The sequence below is a fragment of the Pezoporus flaviventris genome, unplaced genomic scaffold (genome assembly GCF_033815535.1).
Source record: "Pezoporus flaviventris isolate CSIRO_AGI_PZ_B2104156 unplaced genomic scaffold, CSIRO_AGI_Pfla_v1 ptg000063l, whole genome shotgun sequence".
NCBI classification, from domain to species: domain Eukaryota; kingdom Metazoa; phylum Chordata; class Aves; order Psittaciformes; family Psittacidae; genus Pezoporus; species Pezoporus flaviventris.
Genome location: NW_026892611.1, coordinates 7,489,755 through 7,514,128, shown reverse-complemented (window position 1 = coordinate 7,514,128; position 24,374 = coordinate 7,489,755). Strand labels below are relative to the sequence as shown.

The following is a 24,374-nucleotide window of genomic DNA, read 5'->3' as shown; positions in this document are numbered from 1 at the left end:
GCTGGGGGAGATAAGGTGAGGACTATTCTGGATCCAGTCAAAATTAGCACTGTTATTTGTATTCTTGTGCCCTGAGAGCAAATTAGCTGGTACTTTAAAGAATTCCCAACAGTCATATCATGCCACTCCTTCCATTTCGCCTTTGTCCCATGCCAGAGACAAGCTCAGCTCCATTTCTAGTTTGGCTGCTCTGAAAAGCCACAAGAAATCCTGTTCTGGTGAGCACAGCTCCTTTTACGGCTGAAGAATGCCCTCAGGCACTCCCGTACAGCTCCATGGGCTCCCAAACGTCCCCCAAATGGGCCACAAAGAAAGGCAAAAACCAAATAATTCATAAAACAACAAAGAAAACCCAACATAAACCCCCAGAGACGTCCAGTAAAATTGCTTTTATTTCTGTAATTTTATGAGTATAAAACAAATCAGCCCGATATTGTGTGAACAGAGTGGATCGTACGGATGTGACCACGAGGAACCTTCCCACGCCTTCATGGCACACCTGGGTATTTACAGTCGGACACAGGACACAGTTTAGGAAGTGGTAATTTAGTGGAAAAATATCTCTCGTGTAATAAAATAGGAAAGCTGTTTCTTTCAGTTTCACCCCTCAAATAACACCCTCCCACCCCATCCCCAAGACACAATGATTTACCTTTCGCTACGAAGCACAAACTCAGAGATTTCTAGATTTGGCTGTTCAGGCATCTCACATATATAAATTCAGCGTATTCCCAGACCAAGGCCACTGGCAGCTAAGGACCTCCTCTTGGTCCCAAGCACCCAAACTGACCCACATCGGACACCAGCCAGCGGTACCCATGTCCTCATCACTCCAGGCTCACACAGATTCAGGCTCATTTAATGCCCCTCTCATACCGAAAGCTGAATGACACCAACAGGACAGGTCCGTGGAGCACAATTTGCCTTCCTCACTGCAGCCCTGCAAACCCTAACCCGAACTGTGCCACGCAGCCTCTGCACAGGGTGAAGCCTTTCTCCTTCATCCCCAAAGGATGGGCTGTCTCCTCTCCAGGGAGAAGCCCTGCCAGAAATTGCCACTTCAGAAGCGTGGGGGGAAAAGGCCAGGTAGGACTGAACAGGGACAACTGAATCTCTGGCGTCATTTATACAAGGTATGGACCAAAAATCACAAGTCTTAGGAGCTGGCACTGGGGACCCCTGTGTGTTTGATGTGATGCCCCGGTCACTGAACCTCAGGAACATCTCCACCAGTCGGGACAGCATTAGCCTGAGCCCTTGCACAGCAATTCTTTGATGAGTTTTGGTGGAGCAGGACTCACCTGGGAATCAGCACTATCAACCTGACCTGCAAAAGAGTGACCCAAAATTGCTGCTGAGCTTTCCTGTTGCTCCTCTGGCTACTTCTGCCATCCACACTGTGAGCAGAGACTCCGGCTCAGTGCCAGATTTGATCCTCTTAAGGAATGAAGTCCCCCAGCCCCTCCTGACTTCTCCAGTGCCTGGTGGTACCATCCAGCCTTGGCTGAGCAGAACATCAGAAACACACATACAACAACTTCACAGTGCCAAAGTCTGAAACATACACATAAAAAACCTCATCCAGACCCTGAGCTGTGCAGTGGCCACATGAGAGAAACAAAACATAGGATGCAACACTGTTTTGCTCTGAGGAGCATCTCTTTTTTCCCTTTCCCAATGTGCCTCCTGATAGGATCACACAGGGAGAAAAGCTCATCCAGTGACTGGCCACAATGACATGATGTCCCAAAACAGCACAAAAGACTTTCCACTGCTGCTGCCCAAAGCTGACCCAGGGACATGGGACCATTGCTTCCTGCCTTGGCTGTAACCCAGCACAGTGCCTAGCCCCTGAGAAAGGAGTTTAAAGTGCACACGGACAACCACACGCTGCCATCATGGTGTGTCCTCCACCATGCATCTTGCATTGCTGCTTCTTGCATGCGGAGGATGTGTCACAACAGCCCATCAATGCTAAAGGTCTTGTTGGAAAACCCTAAGTTTTGTTTAAAAACTTTGAATATTCCAGGCAGCACTATCAAAATAAGACTAAAAAGGAAGTAATTCCTAAACTCTGGTGTAAAAAAAGCAAGGGTCCTGGAGGCTTTGTCTCTAAGCTGCTTTAACTAGCTCTTGGGCAAAACAGCCACCCAGTGTTTATGTCCCTTGTATTGCACACAGTCAGATGCCTTGGTAAGACACAAGACCTGATCCCAAAGCAATGGTCTCAGCTCTGGGATCTCCAAGTCTGCACAAGAACATGCTCCAGCCTGTAAAATAGCCCAGCATGCTGCTGGTGGCATACATGCAATAAATAACTACTCCGTGATTTATCCTGACCCTTCATTGAAGCATAAAGGGAAAACAATTAGATCTATTTTCCTATTTCATTAAAGTACTTGAACTATAAGCCTCTGTAATCAAAAAGTATGGAGTGAAACTGTATTCCAAGTAATTAAAGGACGGGGGGAAAAGAGAGATGTGGTCAACCCTTCCGAATGGGAAATGGGGATGTGTCAAAATGCTCCCTGTTAGCAAGGGGGATGCCTCCTGAGCCTTAGCAGAGGTTTCCTGCACTATTTCCCAGGTATTTTACAATACACAGGCAAATGCAGTTTGCTGCTGGAAAGAAGCAGCCTTTGGCTGGGACACAGCTCTGGTTGCTTGCCAGCGATGGCTTGGGGTTTGGGAACTCACCATTGGAACCCAACGACTGCACCAAGAGACTGACGCTGCCCAGGCTTGCAGCAGCCTGGCACCTCCATCAACGACAAAACAGCAGCAGCTTGGCATCTCTGCCAACAACAAGGTAACAAACTCAGCATCTCTTCAAATGGCTGCTCTGTTAGCGGGTTCAGAAGGATGCCCGATTCCTCCAGCTCTCTGCTGTCAGGTGAGAGCACACAAAAGTTACCAGCAGGAATGTGTAAGCAAGTTAGGATTTCACTCTTTCATCTCTGCTCTGAAGCAGAACTCTTGTTTCATTTTTGTTTCCCCTTTTAGGTTTCTTTGTATTAGAGACTCCCATCCATTACTCAGTATTTATTAGGGGGACCTTTACACAAGGAACTCCTCCACACAAATACATGCTTGGGTAAAATTAATAATCCTACACAAGACCTTAAGCCCAGGGAAACCGGTGTAACTCAGGAGGTGCAATACAGAAGAGATGGACCAAGCAAGTCCCTGCAGGCACAATGGACTGAGACCACCATATCCCAGGGAGATGCCAATGGGCACCTGAAAGCCCTGCAGGACCCTATGAATGGGGCTGGGATGCTCTGAATCCAGTCCAGCCACTCCCAAACTGGTTTTCAGCCTCAGGGAAACACAGAAGCAATTTGTTCTGAAGTCACTGAGTTGGTACTGGTTTAAATTCCCACTGGTTCTTTCCCTGCACAGACATGCTCTAAAAAGGTGAATTCCACCCTTGTGGGGAAGGGCAAATCACACATCTATAGCCTTAGTCTTACTAAAGCCCTGTTTTGAAGGTTTAATCAGTACCTGGGTCATGCCCTGGTTCTCTGCACCAGGGTGAGTCTCATCCATGGTGGAAATCTTTAAGGAGGAACTGGTAGCCCCATGGGATCACCAATTAAATCCATTAGACAGAACACATTTGAAAAATAAAACTTTCTTCAAGACAAAGTATAATAATATTAAAAATCAGCAACAATCTTCTAACCACAGAGTATCTATAAAGATCTTTTTAAAGAGCTCCATATTAAAATTCCTTGAATACATTATATATTAAATACAGTAACGACATTTCATGCAAGGTTTTCTGTACAATAAAATCAGCTCAGTAGTATAACAATTCTGTACATTCCCATTGGTCTGGGGGCTCTGCTCATCTTCAATGCTGGTGATGGAGAAAGGAAAGGAGGGATGATATTTGGCACCTACTGTACAGAGGAAAAGTAGCTCTTGCCCAAGTGAAAGAGGAACAGCAAAGCACTGGAAGCTCTCAAGAGGCAAAAAGTGAAAGAAAAAAGCCAACAGCAAAGGAGCCAAATGCTATGTAAAACCCTGGCTCTAGTGCTGCTGCTGGAATTAAGAGAAAGGAAAGGGTCTGGCTAACTAAATATCATCAGGACAGATCATAAGGGAACATCAGGAAAACAGAAGGGAAGATTTGGAGATCTGGAGAAGAAATCACCCACTATCAGCTTCTCAGCTATCAGCTCCCCACTATCTCTTTCTCCAGCTCAATGGAGAAAGATCAACTTACTGGATCCCAAAATCCATTCCTGATCCACAAACTCTCACTGCAGCCTGTGTCGCTCCTGCTGCAGAGAAGCCCCGAGAGGATAAAATATAGTCGGTGCCTTATAAAAAGGGATGCCATGACAAACACTGCTCACAGAGAAGAACTACATTATGTACAAGCATACATTCATTCCTGTCTCGAAGGCGGATCACTGGTGTCAAGGATGCCCTGTGCAAGACAGGGATGCTTTCCAAAAGCAGAGAACAAGAACTCATAGATGTGCTCCTAAGGATTTAAGCACTACTCCTGCTAAGGAAACAGTTAAAAATCATCTGAGGAAAGAAAATATGACCAGGAGGAAGCAGTAGACATGAGGAATGCACAGTCAGTCATCCCCATAGCATCATAGAATGGTTTGGGTTGGAAAGGACCTTAAGATCACCCAGTTCCAACCCCCTGCCATGGGCAGAGACACCTCATACTAGACTAGGTAGCTCAAGGCCCTGTCCAGCCTGGTCTTGAACACTTCCAGGGATGGAACATGCCTTGCTTTAAATAATTGCCCCTATGAGAAAGAGGGCTACAGTTTAAACAGTGCAGCTGGGATCTCACAAGATGCTGGACAGGGGAGAATAGACAAGACTACATCATGCTTTGGTGTCAGATAAGCCTGAGAAGGTGTGGGGCTTTCTACAACACAGGGATCAAACAGGACAGCGTGATAAATAGGGAAAACTTCACCTTCCAAGACATGCACCCTATCTCGACATAGAAACACACACGTCCACGAGATCCACACCACCACTGGTCACACTGCGAAGTGATGTGGACCTGCTGCAGCCTGCAGGCACTGTGGCCACTGGAGCTGAACACAGCACCCACCGACACCACGGACACCATCGAGGGGCAGTGATCCCAACCCATGGCCATCTCGCCTCCCTGCCCTACCCTTCCCAACTCCAGGAGCTGCCCTTCTGCATGCCACCCCGATGGGGGATGCAGCCTCCCATCCACACTCAGTGTATCACCTAAAACCCCGGGTTCCCCCCTCAATCTCCCATGAAGGGCACCTCGGCCTGAGCTCACCGCAGCAGGGTGAGAATTGGAAAGAGGGCCTCAAATTCTGCAGGAACAAACTCCCAAGGAACCGTGTTATGATGACCCAGGTCTGCACAGCTCCGTCCCCAAACCCTACACCAGCTGCCCAGTAACTGCACTCCTATGTACAGGAAAAAGAAAGCTACAGAACAAAACAAAATCAGGATTTTTCTTTTCGACGATTCACCCGCATTTGTCTGGTAGTCGGACACATGCATGTCCTGCTGGTCTCTAGCGAGGGGCACACATGCAAGGCTTCAGTCCGAGTTACAAGCGAGGGATCCTTTAGTGAGGAGCGTTTCCTTCGTGTCGTTCATTTCTTGTGCTCTTCTCCTAAAGTGAAGGACAACGAGAAAAGGAGAAAAAGTATCGGTAAGGCTTCAAAACCAACCCGGCTCCCTCGTTTTGTTATTAAGGTTGGTCCCAGAAGGGAGCTGGCATCCCATCTCTATGAGCTGCCCCACCTGCTTGGGCTGCACAAGGAGGAGGATGCCAGTCCCCAGGTGAGGAAGGGCTTGGCACACTTATGAAGGCAGGAAGAGGGACGGGTCAGAGCCAGGCAGGGAGGAACAGCAGGAAGGAGAGCAGGCAGAGATCCCTCGTACTGCTCCTAACAAGAGCATCAGGCAGCACCCAGGGAAGCAAGCAGTGCAGAGAGGGGGAAGCTCACTGCATCCCACCACCAATCCCTACTGCAGCAGGATAGATGGATACTGTTCCATGGGCTAGCACCACTTACACCCAGTAGATATATTTTAGATGTATTTACATCCATATATATCTGCAGAAGAACTAGCAAGGACCAATCTCCTTGTGTCACTCACTGTCCCAGCCTCAGGGCTGCCCTCCTCTCTTCTCCCACCCTACTGATGGATAGAAGGCAACAACCAACACATGGCCGGAAGGAAAGCTACAGTGCTCAGCTTGAGCTCAGTGTGAGCAGCTCTGAAATCCCTGCCAGGGCTTGACTCGCACCAATTAGATCTGCAGTTTTCAAGCAGTTGACAGCAGTGTCCCCTGCCCTGACGCAGTGGCTACTCTTCAGCCCAGGACTGGGAAAGACCCTGTGGGCAGCTCTGTCTGCCCGGAATAGACTTTTTTCCTTTAAAAAATACCCACAAGGCAGCACTTTCTGAGAAGAGTTAGAAAAAAAATCACTTATCATGAATCTTTCGACCATATTTCTCTGTCTTTCATCACTGCACACATCACCAAACACATCTCGCAGAGCAGCGCCTTTACTGTGCTCTTGATAAATAGGGGTCCTGCCTGGGGTTACCAGCGAGGCTCCACGCCTGCTGCCAAGCCTGATGCCAACAGGCTTCCAGGGGAATTAATAAATAACAGGGCAGAGAGAAGAGGGAAAACAGCTTTTGTGCAACTTCAGCCAAAGTCTCCTTCCAGTGCTGGCTGGAGAGCACAGCCCTCGTGTCCTGAGATAGAACTGATTGCTGCAACGGTTGCATCCCTCTGGATGCTATTTGGTCGCAGGGATGCTGGCGACCACAGTGTATTAAACCTCACTGCAGTCATCAAAATTAATCTCCTCTGTGTTGAAGGGTGTCTCTTTAGCAACTCCAGGAGCTGAACAGTCCCCACCTGGTGACAGGCAGGTGGTTATTTGCTTCCCTGAGAGCTCACACTGTGGCTGTGCTGTATGGTGGGCAGGGGCAGGATGGGGACACAGCTCCAGCACCAACAGCGAGCCTTTAACCACAGTAGATGCTCTTCAGAATGTCACTCTCATGCCTCTAAGCATGCCCTGGCACAGAGGAAGTTGGGTCTTTCCATGAGAACTGGCACCCCTGGAGCTTTAATAGGACGCAGGTCCCTACATGCCAGTGTGGCTCTCGTCTCCACACACTGGTGACGAGAGTATCGGGGATGCGGGGACCCATTTGCAGGTGTGATGGTTGCAGACGGCTGTGATGGTCGCAGATGGTTGTGATCCACCTGAACCCTACCTCACATCAAATTCTCAGGGGTGTCACAGCCCTTCAGCTCTTGAAAACTTGCAACCCAACAACACAAGCTCATGTGCTACAGAATCTGCTCCCCACAGGGACAGACAAGGCTTTTGGGGAGGTTTTTCCTTATTGCCTTTGACCCTCTTAACAGGTTCCTGTAGAACGCGATGCTGAAGGGATTCAGGCTCCAGCCACCAGCCTGGATCACTGCCCTCCAAAGGAAATGCTGCAGCCCTCATAGCTCTGAGAACTGCACATCTGCCCCACAGCACCAGGGCTCAGCCCAGACCCTGGGAGAGGACCAAAAGGGAAATCCTCCTGCCATCCCTTCGCAATACCAGGGCAGCAACTCCAACACCTTCCCTCTCCCATTTCTAAAGCGTGGCACACATACAAAACACAGGAGCGAGGGGAAAACACGAAGAATAGTAAAAAAGCAAGGCAGCAGAGCTGTATGATCCTGCCTGGGGAGATTCCAGCACTGAAAGGTGCAGCTGCCACTCTCCTTCCGAGCATCCCATAGCTCAAGCAAACGACTTGGCCCATGGGGACGCATTCCTCCCCTGACGCCAGCACCCAGCCAAGGTAGCTCCACGCAGAGATTACCCTACAAGGGCAGGCCATGGCCACAGGCTGCGGCTCTCTGCCGCTCCGGGAAGAGGGATGCGCCTGCCTCTGGCGCAGGGAAAGCGGGTGGCTGCAGCACTGCACTCCCATGGGAGTTTTGGGGGGTGCTCTCATCCCCAGGTGTGGTGCGTGGGGCAGATGAAGGGGAGCAGTTCCTCTTCTCTATGTGCTGAAGGGGTTTTGTGATGGGACACACAGACTGTGGTCCCTGCACATTGTGGGCTGTCCCGGAGGGATGCGGAGCCCCAGCTGGCCTTGGCAGGGAGCGGGATGCAGCTGTCACCATACAGCCACCGCTGCCAGCTGCCCTCCTCTGGGAGGAGGTTACAGCATAAAGCTGACAACGACTCTGCATCAAAACCCCATTTTCAGGGACACTGCTGCTGCCCAGGCAGTTGTGTGGCAGGAAGCATCTGCTTCTTGTCGTGCCCCTGCTTTTCCCATGGCACAGGTAAGGACGGTGAAGTCCAAGGAGCCAGGCAGGGCCTGAAAACAAGTGAAGATACCAGAGTGCCACCACTGATGCCTGTGATGGGTTTGCTCTGAGATGGTGAAGATGAGGAGGACCAGGGATGGTGCAGGAAGGAAGGAGGGGAGTGGGGTGGCCATGGCAGCAGGCTGATGGTGCATGTAGATACACAAGCACCGGCGTTAGCTCAGTGTCTTGTGTGGGTTTGGCATCTTTTGAGAACCACTCAGAAAAGAGACTCATGCAAGGTCTTGGCACAGATGCCTGGAAACCTGCCTCCTGCACACCATGGGGCTCAGAAGGAACAACACATTTCAATGCACAGAGCATGACAAATGTTAGAAGTATTAGTGCAAGAGGTCCTTGAGGGGGGTCAGCCCTTCTGAGCCTGCCAGCATGTGTGACAGACCCCTGGAGAACATCTCCATGCTCCTGACCAGAACATCTGTGGCTTGCACTGAGCCAGCCTAGTTCAGCCATGCCCTTTCAACTGCTGTTCCACACTCACATTGTGTCCCAAAACTAAGACAGCAGAAACCTCAGAGTGGCCAGAGATGGATGAAGGCAGCAATACATGCAAAGCATGCAAGATAAGAGGCTGGAAATGACTGGGGTGATGGGGAGAGGAATGTAAAGCACTGAGACCAGGGTGAAAACTGAAGAGCCGCAGCTTTCTGCCACTTCAAGGACAATGAAAATCCAGCACAATGGAAACACAACTTATCTAAATCTGATCAAAGGAGAAACTTTTCCATGCAAAACCTGAATCAGCACAGCTCACAGCTATACATTGGCATCCCTCAACTGAACACCCTTGGCCATCCCTCAGAAGGTCCCACGTGGAGGACCAACCCCAAGCATTGCCTTGCGGACACCAAGTGGGTGCCTGGCCCCTGGGCAAAACTGCCATAGGATCAAGCTGCTTCATGGGCTTTTTAGACCTTATTTTGAGGCAAACCATGGAGGGAAAGGAGATCCTGTCTGGGTACAGGGTCCCTGGGTTCTGGTATTTGCTGGTTTTCCAAGCCACATTCACCCACGTTCCAAGCAGATTCCCACCATACATAAGCAAGACTTTGGAGGAAGCACAGGGATACAGCACTCAGGGATGAACACATAAGAAAGCCAACCCTTGCTCTGAAGTCCTGCAGGTTTTCAACTGGTGCTCCCCGCTCCACTTGTGTCTTACTGTCCTGAGAATGCCTGGCAAAAAAAAAATCACAACACCACACTTAAAAGTGGCTTTTGGACCTTGTTTTCTGTTTGCTTTTCAAAGCCCAGAGGAATTTGGCAGATGCAGATTTCAATTATTTCTTTCAAATGTGATGCTTTAAATGTCATTTTGCCCTTAGCCATGATTGAATAGCTGCACGGGAAACCTTTGCTGGATGAGATACAGAGCGACCTGTGAGAATCAGCGGCATCATGGCCATGGGGATGAGGGCAGCTCATGCTGGGAACATGGTATCAGAGGAGGAAACAGTGAGCTCATATTATGGGACCAGAAAGGATCATCTGCCTGCCAGAAACCCCGCTGTGCTCAAGCTGTGCTGGCAGAGCCAAAGAAAAGCCCGTCCTCCAACAACACTGAGTTTTTATAGACAAATGCAAAGTGTGGGAGAAAGACTCATCCCCAGATCACAGATGGTGAAGCAAACACTGGGGGCATGCATGGGATGCAACAGCCAGGAATTAAGCAGTTCTCCTACACCCCAGCCCAGAGCAGTGCCATGAAGTTGTTGCTAAAGGCTGGTAATCACATGATAAACCAGACCTGGGTGATGCAAAACACCTCAGTCTGTGACAGTTGCACCTCCACGTCTCAGCGAAGGCTCCTCTGAGCAATCACTGCAGTTATGCACCAGCTTGCCACAGAAAGGAAGGCTGATGTGAGCTGTGGCCCACTGATGGGAAGGGTGGTGGCCAGTTTACAATCATCTCCTACTTGCAGTAATTCCCCATCCCGTATTTCCAACTTTTTGCATGGTTCTGCTCCATGAGACACCAAACAGAGCTCTTACAATGCCCCATATCCCTCCCTGCCAGGGCTGGATGGACCTGCCTTCAGCCCTGAAAGGCAAGAGTGGCTTTGCACAGTTTTCCTGGCTCATTATTAAAGGGTGAAGGTAAAAAAAGAGGTTTGCTAGGGGGTGAAAAAGGTTTGAGCAAGGTGATGCTGTGGCCGGACATCTAGTCCATCAGGTTATTCATCTGCCTTCCAGAGCCACTGCATCTTCCCCGTGCAAGGGCAGTGTTTCTCCTGCCCTTCTTCTCCCTGCTATCACTGTCAGGGTAAGCATACCCTAAAGAATGAATAAAACCTGTTTTATTCCCCTCTGGAGAGGGGAAAGAGCACCGAGATATTACCTACAGCAACATCTTTTGCAAGGGATGAGAGATGATACCATCTCTTTGGAGGGCTGCCCAAGCACATGCTGTGATTTAAAGCGCGGAGCCTGGGAGCACACAGGAACCGCTGCCCCTGCGTCACAGGAGCTGCTTCTCCTCTGTGCATGCCATGGGCTGAATCCTGAGGTGCTGGCAAAGGGCAGCTCCATTAAAACCAGTTTATAAGGTGTTAAGTTCTCAACTGATCTTAACATAGAAGTAGCAAACACAAGACAAGGATGGCGGAAGGCTGGGGGAGGGAAGGAGGGATTCCTGTTAGAAACCTGTGTTTGATTTGTTGTTTGAAGGGATCAGTTCCCAGTTTCAAGAGGAGCTGAATAAACACACATGGCAGATTTATCTAGTGCTCCAGCTCCTAAGGGAGTATTTCAAGCTGATGTAAGTACCAACTGCTCTGCCAGGCAGGAAAGGGGGTAAGAGAAGAAGTCCCTTTTTCACAGCAAAGGGAGATGAATATGCAGTAGCAGACACCACACGAGCAGAAGAGGTAAGCATGAAGTCACCACGAACCCCAAGCAAAGCATAACCCAGTGTGCTGCAGACCATGCTCACCATCCAGGTGGTTGCGGGAAAGGTACTTGAGTCCTTCATCCAGCAGGATAACAGGCAGGGAGATTTTCATTACAACCACCCACTGTGGCCAGCTCAGGGGGGTTACCTGGAAGATGAGCTGCAAGATGCAAAGGATTGCACATGTCAGTAGGGAAGGAGGTGGGGGTTTTTAGTTAAGGGTCAGGTTGTTGTATGGCACAGGCTGAGAGGGGGTCATTCCTCTCTAGGAGGGATTACAAGGACAGAGGATCCAGACAACCCAAAAAGCAGGATTTCTTCGAGGTCTGTCATGATCCCAAGGTGGCTCTTGGCCAAGAGATGAATCAAAAATGGCCTCTCCTGCAGATGGGTAAAGTGAGGAACAAGCTAGGACTGTATGTTCATGTGCTCACAGCGGCTCAGCAGGGCATAACAGACAATGCAACCGCCTGGGCACAGTGACACGCTTCATCTTAAGCACCCTCAGGCATCAACCAAGGCATCACCAGCCTTGGACTGCAAAGGGGGTGATGCCTCTGGAAGAGGCTGAACCACCTTCTGGAGGTATTTGCACCCCTTTACATTACCTATACAGAGAGCTTCTGACTTAGGGTAAAAGCTCTCTGGGGCAAGATGATTCCCACTCCTCATGTTGGTTCATGACCTGGTCCTGAGGGTGTGTGCTGGGGACAACCATCCCAGAAGCTTCCAGCCCCAAAGATTGCTCCAGAGCTGTCCTAGCCCAACAGCAGGAGCCTCCGGGCTGTGCACAAAGGTTGCAGAAGACACTCACAGGCATGGGCTTGACGTAGAGGATGAGGAAGTGCAGAGCCATGGACATGACGATGGCTCCCAGCAGCCAGATGTTGAGCCATGGTGGCATCCGCAGCAGTGACTGGTTCTCAGAGACACTGTGAAAGCAAGGGGACAGGGTTAACCCCAGCAACCTCCCGCTCCTGCCCAAGCTGGGTGTTCCCATTGCTCCCCAAGGTGCAAGGCTGTACACTATAGCCCTTCTTTTCCAGACTGTCCCTTTTCAGGCTTTTCTGTGAACTGGATCTGGACACAAATCCCAACACAACCAGCCATGCATGGATTAGGACCGGTCATTAACAGACTCAAACCACTAATAGATGTGGATCCAGTCCTTCCTCAACCATTGTCAGCAACAGCACGCTGCCTTGGAGGAGCTTATCTACAGCAAACCCAGGGTACCCCTGTGAGGATGCTCCAAGTGGCTCTTTTGAGTCAAAGCAAAGCCTCCAGTTTACCAACAGGTGCTCAAAGAGGACCTGCACTAAATGGGTCATGCCCAGCACGTTCAGAGCAACCCTGTGGCCACACTACCTGTTCAGAGCGTTGCACATTTCGATTGTCACCAGCACAGACAGAGCCATCGTGGTCGGGTATCGGGACTCAAAGATCTCACAGTCAATTCCTTCAAAGATGGGGTTGTCCTCAGTGCACCTCATGAAGTTCCTCTGTCGGCACAGGAAACAGCTGGTAAATACACTGCAGAGCAGCAGCATAGGGAAGGCAGGAAAGAGGAGGAACACGTCGACTGGTTGGGGGCACATGATGAACCTTCATTATGAGGGTTGCTGTTAAATATCCCACAGTGCAGAGCAACTGATAGAACTGCCTAAAGTGAGCCAGCTTCTGCTGTGGTTGGGGCTATAGGGTTATGGCTAGGTAGGGGCTTAGGGATTTTCATGGGCAGTTAATAAGTGTTTGAGCACACACACGTCTCCACCAAAAATACATCTTCCATTGCATGCTGTTGTGATGGCACCCGCTTTCACACCATCTTGTTTGGACCTACAGTAATGAAAAATCAATCCTTTTCAATGTGGGATCAGCTACAGGAGCTATTTTCAGCTTGTTTGAATTGTTTTGCCCACCATGCTGGTCACTGGCAAGAGCAAGGGTGGAATCGAGCCTGAGGGAGAGAATTTGCTTTTATTTTTTGTCTTTTCCAACAGGAATCTGTGAGCGTTGCGCAACCATGGAAGAAAGGTGGAGGAAATATCCCAACGCCTGAACCCATGCCCTCACCCATCTGCTCAACAGGTCAGCCCATTCCCCTCCCAACTCACCAGCTGATGGAAGGAGACCTGTGGTCCCTCAGCGTCGTACAGGAACCACCAAGTCGCTGCGCCCACTGTGGCCAGGCCCACGTACACTGCAGCCAAGAGAGACACCCTTACCCCCAGCACCCAGCGAGGGGCCCCCTGCCCCATGGCACCCCGTGCCCATCCTCATCCTCTGCTCACGGTGCCCACAGGGGCTCACCTCCCACAGCCAGGTAGCGGAAGAAGAGCCAGCCGCTGATGAGGGGCTCCTTGGGGTTGCGAGGCTGCTTGTCCATGATGTCCAGGTCGGGGGGGTTGAAGCCCAGTGCAGTGGCTGGCAGCCCATCCGTCACCAGGTTCACCCACAGCAGCTGCACGGGGATGAGGGCCTCAGGGAGGCCCAGGATGGCTGTAAGGAAGATGCTGCAGGATAAAAACCAGACATGCCAGATTAGACGAGCCAGAGAAAGTGTCTGTGTTGTGTAAGGGGAGAGGAAGCAGCTACACTGGATCCAAATACCCCAAACTCAATATTCACCCAAAGCCCTGCAGATGAGCCCGCAGCCCCTGAGTCAGGAACCAGAAGTCCAGGACTGAATTTTGCAGCTAAAAGCTGTTCCTGTTGCTATTAAAGTTTGCTTTGCAGTTAAAACCCAACCACTTATATCCCCATGGCTACGTGGGTTCCAGTTCCCAGCACAAACACCCCTCCTGAAACAAAAGGGTGAAGGATGCCCAAGTGATCCCAAGGCTGTGCCCATGTTGCCGAGGACGGCACTGGTTTACTGGGAGGGATGGGCAGGGATGGGGCAGCTACTCAGGACCCGATGCAAAGTGCAGTGGTGTGACCTGGTGGCAACAGCCTGTTCACAGATATCTGCACCTATCTCAGACACTGGGCTTAAATAGGCAATGGATTAACTAACCAGCTCCTGGGAGGTGGCATGACTATAAAACTACAGAAGAAAAGTCCCCTTGCCCATGGGGAATGAGACAAGGCACGGCTGCTCCGTTTGGTACCCAGGGTTAGTTCTGGCCATCACACGATGGCAGGAGTAGGGGATATGCACAGGACTGCAGGTCATTTGTTCCAGCTCCTTTTCCCCCTGGTGTGGTGCCCAGTGTGGGGGACTCTCACCAAACGACTTCCCCGACGTTGGAGGAGATGAGATAGCGGATGAACTGCTTCATGTTGTTGTAAATAGCCCGGCCCTCCTCGACAGCTGACACGATGGTGGAGAAGTTGTCATCAGACAGCACCATCTCCGCGGCTGACTTGGCAACGGCGGTGCCCGACCCCATGGCGATGCCAATCTCTGCTTTCTTCAGGGCTGGAGCATCGTTGACACCATCGCCGGTCTGCACGAAGCCATGATTAATGGAGTGCAAAGGACTGGACCGGGCAAAGCGGAAGGGCCCAGGAGGTGGTGGGGTGCCCCTGGAGGACTCACCATGGCGGTGATCTCATGGAAGGACTGCAGGTACTCGACGATGCGGGACTTGTGCGCTGGCTCCACACGGGCGAAGCAGCGGGCATCGCGACACGCCTGCCGCTGCGCCTCGGGAGACAGCTCATCAAACTCCCGGCCTGTGTAGGCTTTGCCAGCCACGTCCTCAGTCTCGGAGAAGATGCTGATCCTGCGGCAGATGGCCACCGCCGTGCCCTTGTTGTCCCCGGTGATCATGATGACACGGATGCCGGCTTTGCGGCACATCTCGATGGAGGAGGTGACCTCCTTGCGGGGAGGGTCCAGCATCCCCACGCAGCCCACAAAGGTCAGGTTGTTCTGGGTGAGGGAAAACAGCCCCAGATCCACACTAATCCTTCCCAGGATGCTGCCGCTTCCCTCTCCACTGTGAAACCACCCCAGACATGGGGATTTCCCCGGGAGGAAACTTTCATGAGGTTTCTACCAACAGCTGCATGGATGCACCCTATAACCCAATGCAATGGGATGATCCCAACCATGCTGCCACTCCTCACACAGTTTTGCTTCACTCCCCTCCTCCCTGTGCCTCTTGGTGGTTCCCAGGCCCCTCTCAGCAGTCACCCCCTGGGACTGATTCCCACTGGCTCTGGGACAACTGCAATAGAGCTCTGAACCCGTTAGCAGAGCTGAGCCATTGCACTGCCTGCTGCCCAGAGAAACCAGACGGAAAACACTGCTGGGACAGCTGGAAGGAGGTGGGAAATCTTTGGGAATAAGGGAAAATTCTCCTGGAGAAAGCCCCCAATGCCGTACCTCGTAGTGGACGAAGGCAGCGGAGTCGTGCAGCTGCATGGTCTCCCTGCGGACAGGCGAGTCGTGCGTGGCCAGGGCCAGGCAGCGCAGCGTGTCAATGCCCATGCCCCAGTCCCGGATCCTGCCCAGGATCTTCTCCCGCACCGGGGCTGTCAAGGGCACCTTGGTGGTGCCCACACGGACATGAGTGCAGCGCTCGATCACGCTCTCCGGGGCACCCTGGGGAGAGGAGGAGGGCTTAGGAGTGAACCAAGAGGATGAGCTTCTCTTGCCAGCACCGAAGGGAGTGCGGGAGGGAAGGCACCAAGTTTGGGCAAAGGGGAAGGAAATCTCTCCCAAAGTCCAGCATGCAGACCCTGGCGCTGCGGCTCAATGCACTAGATGGCAGCCTCCGACCGAGCACACTGCATCAGGTCCCCAGGCAACAGGATCTGCTCTGCAGGGGATCCCGCAAAACCTACATGTCTCCCCAGGATGCTCCCGCACCACAGACCCCCTCTCAGAGCAGGATGGGATCAGGGTGACAAATCTTTGCTGACAAAACAGCATCTCTGCTGCCCGCAGAATGCTTAATGGATGCTTGCGATGCCTTTGTGATCCAAGAAAGCCTGTCCCCTAGCATCACAGCATCTCACCCCATCCCTTCTGACCTTACAAAGGACCCCCTCAAGTTTCTTTTTAATATCAAACTTGAAATCCTTCTATTGCTCCTCTTAAAAAAGCTCATCCCGGACTGCCAGGGCACAGATGCTGTGGTTTGGGAGGGTCCTGACCTGACCTGGAGGACAGAGTTCACCCACCCAGAAGATCTCTCAGTGGGAACAACAATATACAAATCTTCTCAGAGTCAGCCAGGGGAAATTCCTGCTGCATCTCTTCTTGGGAAGAAAATGCCCTTTAAAACACTATTTTATTTCTGGTTACAGTGGAAAGCTGGACATCACCCTCTGGGCATTTCTGGTGTCCAGAGGGTCCAAGCCTTTAATAAAGGCAAGTTTTGCACTGGGGCAGCTCTCCCCTGGCCCCAGCACCAGCACACTCAGCATCTTTTTCTCCCTCTAGATCACTTTATTTCCTTTTTTCTCCTCCCATTATTGCAAAGACTCACCCCCTCCCTGCCCACACCAGCCTGCCTGGACCCCAGACAGCTAAGGGAGGAGCCAAACTGCAAAGCATCACTGCCCATTGCAGTAAGGGCAAAATCCTGCTGGGGTGCGCATGGGGAAGGAGGATCCTGCAGGGTGCTGAGGGTGCTCCCATACCTTGACAAACATCTTGCTGCCAGTGGAGTTGTGGCCGGGGCCGGTGGGTGTGCAGTACACAGACATGGACTTGCGGTCACGGGAGAACTCCAGGGTGCATTCCTTCTTCATCAGCTGCTTGATCACCTGCGGGGACAGCACAGGGCTGAGCTGGGATGTGACAGGGACACGGCAGCCGGTGCTCTCCATCTAACAATCCATCACATTAACAGCAGCTGAGGCTCTAATCAAGCTCATTTCAGGACATGCTAATTTCCAGCTAAGCAGTAACAATCGTTCCCTCACACGGTACCTACAGGTTTGCAGGGTGATGGCAGAGCAGGGGCTGCCCCAACACATGGACCCATGGGCACAGGCAGTGCCCACAGACAGGCTCCTGCACCTCAACATTCCCAAACCCTCCCAACAAACCAGGCTCTACCATCGCTACTCGTTAAATACTTCAGGAGCCAAATGCTCAGCACAGTAGCAGCCAATCCTCCTCAACCAGACTCCTTCTCTCATCCATGATGGCATCACAGCTCCCCTCCTGGAAGGACACGTCTCGCCCCAAGAAAGCCATTGGATGTATTGGACCCAGATGTCCTGCTCAAAGTATTTTCCAGGGAGGGTAGTGAGGATGTTGATGCCAACCTTACAGCTTATACAATTACATTTTGTTGCCAGGAAGGTCTTGCTTGTGACAGGGACACAACCAGCTTCTTGAACAGGACTTTTACAGCAACTTAAGTGTAAATACATCAGTGAAAGGGCAAAAAAACCTCCTCCTTTTGAAGTAAAACCTTGCAAGTTCAAAGTTAAAAGGATGCTCCTACTGCAGCGAGGCTGTGAGCAGGAGCTGGGGAGGTAGATGGGTGAAGTGAATTTGTTCATGCAAAAGGCCAGCACTGTCTGTGGATGTTCCAGGCAAACACCAAGCAGCTCCCAAAGGCCAAACCCAGCACATGGCATGAGTGCAGTGACTACAGTGGGTGCTGTGCCCATAAAAGCAGTGCTGTCCCCACTGTACTGCACACACACAGCACATCAGCAAGGACACCTGGGAGCAGCTGCTGTGGAAACCCTAAAATCCCATTGGAGATTTCAAATCACAGAGGCACTGAGAGCACAAGCAAGAAGCAGTGAAGAATTGCTGCCAGGAAACTCCAAGGAAGGGTGTTCTGTCACTGCATAACACAAGAGTAAGGAAAGAAGCTCCAGTGACCGACCCCAGCCTGAGAGGCAGTGCAGTGATGAGTACACGTAACCAAGCAGCTGCTGGACTGATATATGGCTAGGAAATTCCATCTCCCTTATCAGAAAGGAGGCAGGGGATTTATTATGACCTGCTCTGGCCTATCTGGGGAGGAAATGCCAGAACAGGGAGCCCTTCCTTCGAGCAAGCAAAGACATTATGAGATCTAACAGCATGATACCAAAGCTGAGTAAATCCAGACATAAAATAAAGTGTGTTTTCCCCGGGAGGACAGGGAGATACTGGAGAGCTGGAGTAAGGGAACAGCCACGTTGTGGTTTACACTGAGCCCAGGAGAAGCCAGCACGGGGTATTTTCACATCAGAAATAGGTGTTTCCAAAGAGCAAGCCTTGTTCAGGCAGGGGTTTGGTTCATGCTGTGGAGGACAACTGCTCAGTGCAAACTGGACACCTAAAGATTTGCTGTGGAGCTATAAAACTCCAAATCTCTGCCTCCAGAGCTCTGGACATTGTCGAGGGGGTCTCTCCCAGATGAGCAGGGACTAGACTGGGTTTGAGCCTTGGGAATCACCTGGTCCAAAGCCCCATGTGAACCCAAATTTGCCCCCCAGCCCTGGCATCACCCCCCAGGGTCATTTCCCTGCCTGCTTCAAAACCAGCTCAGGCCCCTTGTGAGCCAGGGAATTTCACCCTGTGGCAGGTCAGTCCTTAGACCACTGCAATGCTCAAAGAACAGTCGTCCCGAAGCCTTCCTCTCCCTCTCGTCCCCCAGCACTGGGGCTCACAGGGGCTGCACCCCACTCACCGAATTGCAGGCGTTGGCTCGCTCCACCTTGGACAGTTTGCTGATGTCAGTGTTGAAGACATTCATCTTCTCCACCAGGCACGTCAGGGCTGTTTCAGTGGCTTCCCCCACCTTCTCATAGACTTTTTTTGACTAGAAAGCATAAAAAAAACCCCAAAACTTAAGCTTTAGAGCACGTCCCCTACCTGCTGCACTGACCAAGGATGCTGCCACCCACTGCACCACCCTGGGGCTCCCAGAGCATCACCCTGCAATGAAGTGAAGCCAAGGATGGGCATCCCAAAGGACACACCTCCGCTGGCTTTGCCCTAAAGTGGCCCAAAGCTCAAGGAAAAGCATCCCCTGTCCCCCACGCTGCCCCAGTGCCCCCGCACCTCGTTGTAGTCCAGCGAGGAGTCGTTGCAGAGGGCGCAGATGGTGGCCAGCTCCACCAGCCCGTCGTACTGCCCGCACTGCACCGGCTGCTCGTCCTTCAGGCTGCGGGGAGGAAACAACACCCAAACCTCACACCGGCTCGCATGGTCAAATGAGCATAGAATCCCAGCCTGGTTTGGGTTGGAAGGGACCTGAAAGCTCACCCAGTGTCAACCCGCTGCCACAGGCAGGGACACCTTCCACTAGAGCAGCTTGCTCCAAGCCCCTGTGTCCAACCTGGCCTTGAACACTGCCAGGGATGGGGCAGCCACAGCTTCTCTGGGCACCCTGTGCCAGCGCCTCAGCACCCTCACAGGGAAGAGCTTCTGCCTAAGAGCTCAGCTCAGTCTCCCCTCTGGCAGGTTAAAGCCATTCCCCTTGTCCTGTCCCTACATCCCTTGTCCAAAGCCCCTCTCCTGGTTTCTTGTTGGCCTCTTTAGGCACTGGAGCTGCTCTCAGGTCTCCCCTTCAGGAGCCTTCTCTTCTCCAGGCTGCCCCAGCCCAGCTCTCTCAGCCTGGCTCCAGAGCAGAGCTGCTCCAGCCCTCGCAGCATCTCCGTGGCCTCCTCTCTCCTATATATCCCTTGTAATGTTTTCTGATAAGTGGGAGAAAGAGCTCCGTTAAAGCCTCAGGCTTGGCAATAAACACTTGCATTCATATTTTGTGCTTTACCAAAACACGGCAGGACTCAGTTGCAAATAAAATATCAGAGGAGGCGAATAAACTCTAGAATTGGCCCCAGAAAAACAGGGGCTCCTGAAGAGCCCAAAACAGCATTAGACCTGAAAGCAGGGGCTGCCAAAAGGCTGATGATGAAGATGATGGACAGAAAAGGAGCAAAGGAATTCAAATTCCATGTTAATGTCCGCTCCCCTGGGGATCTCCAGTTGCTGGGGATCCAGGCGAGCTGTAGAACCGGCAGCAAGTCCCTTCTCCTCCCCTTGATGCTGCTTTGTGTTCTGGTGAGCTGAAGGGCACCCAAGGGAGCATTTAAGAGCAGCAGACAAATTTAACAGCTGCATCGCTGCGGCTGCTTCCAAGCAAGTGGCAGACTGTGGCCTTTGCTTCCTAAATAGCAGCTCTTTGCTATGTAAAGGAGCGCAAACATCGCTGGAAAGGAGCAGCCCTGAACACACCAGGCAAAGCTGGATGCTGCCGCTTGCCCAGTGGCAGAAATAGGAGCGGTGGTTTTTAGGGGAAACAACAAATGATCCCAGTTCCAGGAGAGGTAACTGCAGGTTAAAGCTGCATAAACCCAGCCAGGTCATCTGCTTGCTGGAAAAATAATTTGTCAGGCATTTATTAGGATCAGTTTATTCCACTGCTGGTTCCCAATGGAAAGAACATTTTGGAGCCCTTGTAACAGCTCAGGAGCGGAAAACAGGGAGCGGCCAAGGAAATCTGAAAACCCTGTTTGCTGAGGGACAAGAAGCTGCAATGGGCTGACAACGGGCAGGGCAGAGCCACTGCCTCCTGCCCAAAGGATGCTGCCCAGCCCTGGTCATGGGTACGGGAAAGGCAGGGGGTGGAAGGAAGAGCCTGCAGATCCTCTGGCCAAGGTTGTCATGTTTTGGAAGGTGGAAATTCCAAGGATGGCTTTTGCTGTGTGTGATCCCCTGGGTATTGCTGGGAAGGGATGGGGGAATACGTCCTGATTATCGGCTGTGCCTGCACAGAACTGGGAAAAGCATCAGCAAAGGTGCTGCTGGATGGGTGCTGTGCAGGGATGTGAGCAAAACCTAGGTCAAGCAAGTAATATCTGCCATGCTGAGGCCAGGCTAAAGCAAAACGATCATTTCAGTGCCACCAGCCTTAGGGGAACGGGGGGGGGGTTCTCTCTGGGACACTTAAGTGAGCCCTCACATCACCCTCAATGCATGATACAAGAACAGGGCTGAAGCAAAACTCAAAAGCAACAGGAATTGTTGCAGACGCGGAGCCTCCCTGCAGGCAGTCTCAGAGGAAAGGGACACTGAGCTTCAGAGTTCATCCCCTCAGTCCTCCTCCTTGGACTGAAGCGCAGACTGACACCAGCTCATGTCCTGCCTCACTTTGTAATGAAGATTCCCAGCCAAGGATCAAATTGGTTCTATAAATATTCATGAAATTAAGTCTGAGCCTGGGTCATTGCTCCGCAGAGCAGAAGGGACCATAGTGAAGAATGTGTCTGGGATCACACAGCAAAGGGAGCAAAGAGTGCTTCAACCACTGGCTGAGCTTCCTCCTTCCTCACCCTGGGGAGCATCACCTCCTTTCAAAGGAGGGGAATAAATAAACTCAACGGCAGAAAACCCCACGTGTGGAATAACACACCAGGGAAAAGCCCCCATCTCCCTCAAAAACTCATCCTGACATCAGTAGGATGGTGTCTGGGCACAGCAGCCATCTCGGCCGTCCCTGCTGAGCCCATGGGGTTTGGGGAGTGCTTTTCTGCCAGGGTTTGCAGCCGTTTGCAAGCTGGCCCTGGGTCCTGCTTGAAGCAGGGGCAACACTTGCCAGCCAATACTGAAAACATGCAGGCTTCAGAAACTTGGAGAATGAGCACGTACTGTGAAAAGCCTCGCTCATCGCTATTCCCACACTTGCCATCTTCCCTGTTTCAGAATCAGGCTTGTTGTATCATGATGATATATTATGATGATCAGGGGACTGGAGCACCTCCCGTATGAAGACAGGCTGAGGAAGTTGGGGCTGTTCAGCCTGGAGAAGAGAAGGCTGTGTGGAGACCTCAGAGCAGCCTTCCAGTATCTGAAGGGGGCCTATAGGGATGCTGGGGAGGGACTCTTCATTAGAGACTGTAGTGACAGGACAAGGGGTAACGGGTTAAAACTTAAACAGGGGAAGTTTAGGTTGGATATAAGGAAGAAATTCTTTACTGTAAGGGTGCTGAGGCACTGGAATGGGTTGCCCAGGGAAGCTGTGAATGCTCCATCCCTGATGGTGTTCAAGGCCAGGCTGGACGAGGCCTCGGGTGATATGATTTAGCATAAGGTGTCCCTGCCCACGGCAGGGGGGTTGGAACTGGATGACCTTAAGGTCCTTTCCAACCCTAACGATTCTATGATTCTATGATTGTGAACAAAGGGAGAGACAAGCATGTGGGAGCCCCTCTGCTGAGCAGCAGGAGGGCAGCAGGCAGAAATGGGGTGCATGCCCTCCACATTGTGTTGGGCAGGGACTAACCATGAGGGATGGGGAAGCAGTTGTCTTGGCTTTCACCCACAGCAAAGGGCAATCACCCAGCAACTGCAAGCCTGGGGTTCCCCAGCCATAGGCACAAGCTTGACCCTTCTGTCTCCCCCCTGACCCTGCTGCCAACGCAGGGCTACCCTGTGTTACCCGTGAAGCAGAGGGGACCCACACTCACATCTGTCCTTCAGGGGCATAGGTGGAGCCGGTGATGCTGAACTCGTGCAAGCTGCACTGGGTGCCCTCCACCTTCTCCATAATGAACATCTGCAAGAGGGAAAGGTGGAGACAGAGCATCAGGCAGTGATCTGTTGGTATAACCCATATGCCCAGCATGGAGACCCACCAGCCAGTACCATCCCAGCAGTGCACTGGGCTCAGCCCCCTCTCTGGTCACCCCCAGCTCCTGGCTGTTCCTGAATCCTTCCACCTCTCTCCTGCCTTTTACATGTTCACCTCCTCCAGCTCTTTTTTTCCACTGGAGAGGAGCGATGCCGAGCCAGTTCCTAAGAAGGTGGCTGTGTTTTTCTTGGAGCAGAGAAGGAGCCAGGTCCAGCTTTCCACTCCTGCCCCGGCTGCCCTGGAAAGCCTCTGTGGGGCAGGATCCATCCAGCTGCCCCTGCCACCCCTTCCCAGCTCCTGGCCACCAGCTTGCCATGTATGCTACTGGGCTCTCAGCTCTGCTCCAGGCACTGGCAGTGTGGCAGCTCAGTAATAAAGCCCCTGGGAGCAGTACAAGTCCCACATGCTCCATTTTTAGTGAGTTTTGCCTTTCAAACTTCCTTCCAGTTTCTTAGTGCTACAGTGAAAGCAACAACCCCCCAAAACCTAAACCACAATACAAATCCCCCTCTCCCCAAGCTGTCCCAGACCCCATTGCCCCCTCCTAGCACAGCCCATCCAGCTGGAGCAAGAGCGGTGCCTGACCCCAGCCAAGGCAGCACTTTGGCGACGCTTGTTTCTGCTTAATCATTATTTATGACCCAGGTTGAGGCCAAAAAGTAACATAATAAATAAATAAAATTGGTGTGGTGAATGCGTTTTCCCGGCTGCAATTGTCTGTCGGGAGCAGCCAGGAGGAAGCCTGATTTTCCTCTGGTTGGTTGAGATGCTCCCCAGGAGAGAGAAGCAACAGATGCTGAAGGAATTGGGTGGCATCACTCAGCACCAGAGATGCCACAGATCTGGGTACCAGCCATTTCCTTAACGCAGTGAGTTTTAGTGTTATTAGTGTTTTATTTAATTGACTGTTATTATTAATTATTGTTAACTATAAAAGGGCACCCCACCATAGAGACATCCCCACGCAGCCCAGTATCCCCAGATGCAAGCTTAGAGCCAAACCAAAAAGGTCAAGCTTAGTGAAGCACGTTGACAGCAGGTTTAGCACCAAGACACCTTGGTGGGTTTTCTCACCTCCACATTCTACAGGGTTGGGCAAATCAAAGCAGGAGGTTCAAAGCAAACACCTCCTGTGTGAATACTTCTGAGGTCAAAGCAACCTCCCCATGGCCCCACAGCTGCACAGAGAATTGCAGATACTGCATTTGCTAGGCTAGTGCCCTCAGTGCCTTCCCAGAGTCCATCCTGGAGACCCCTCAGCATTCCTGAAGGGTTTCAAAGAAAATCAAGAGCTAAACAGATGTCCCAGATGTCTCTGTTGAGGCACTGAGCTCCTCTGGCAGGAGGTGCAACCACTAGAATGCATGAAGAACCTCAACAGAAACCTCCCTGAGATGACTATTCCAGAAACCAAGGTGAAGTGTGGCACCTACTTTGAGCCAGCACCAAAAACGATGTTCAAAGGCTGAGCATCCTTCATCTCTTTTTGAGACATCCAATGTCACAGGCTTTCCAGAGAGCCAAAACCTTCTGGTTTGATC

At 51.7% G+C, this 24,374-nt stretch overlaps 1 protein-coding gene across 3 annotated transcripts in view; it reads right to left on the bottom strand.

The window, feature by feature from the left end:
- Positions 1 to 374: 374 nt before the first annotated feature.
- ATP2A3 (ATPase sarcoplasmic/endoplasmic reticulum Ca2+ transporting 3) overlaps positions 375 to 24,374 on the bottom strand; it is a 53,400-nt gene continuing 29,400 nt past the window's right edge. For 2 of the 3 annotated variants that reach the window (XM_061470388.1, XM_061470389.1), the window contains exons 9-22: positions 22,670 to 22,758; positions 19,263 to 19,365; positions 18,889 to 19,020; positions 16,889 to 17,014; positions 15,627 to 15,845; positions 14,835 to 15,170; positions 14,522 to 14,742; positions 13,604 to 13,806; positions 13,408 to 13,493; positions 12,659 to 12,792; positions 12,105 to 12,222; positions 11,333 to 11,450; positions 9,502 to 9,574; positions 375 to 5,641 (exon numbers count right to left, since the gene is read on the bottom strand). In XM_061470388.1, the coding sequence (XP_061326372.1) occupies positions 5,566 to 5,641; positions 9,502 to 9,574; positions 11,333 to 11,450; positions 12,105 to 12,222; positions 12,659 to 12,792; positions 13,408 to 13,493; positions 13,604 to 13,806; positions 14,522 to 14,742; positions 14,835 to 15,170; positions 15,627 to 15,845; positions 16,889 to 17,014; positions 18,889 to 19,020; positions 19,263 to 19,365; positions 22,670 to 22,758 (2,034 nt within the window). In that variant the 3' untranslated portion in view covers positions 375 to 5,565. The remainder of the gene's footprint in view (positions 5,642 to 9,501; positions 9,575 to 11,332; positions 11,451 to 12,104; positions 12,223 to 12,658; positions 12,793 to 13,407; positions 13,494 to 13,603; positions 13,807 to 14,521; positions 14,743 to 14,834; positions 15,171 to 15,626; positions 15,846 to 16,888; positions 17,015 to 18,888; positions 19,021 to 19,262; positions 19,366 to 22,669; positions 22,759 to 24,374) is intronic. The other variant, XM_061470390.1, reaches the window with a different exon arrangement.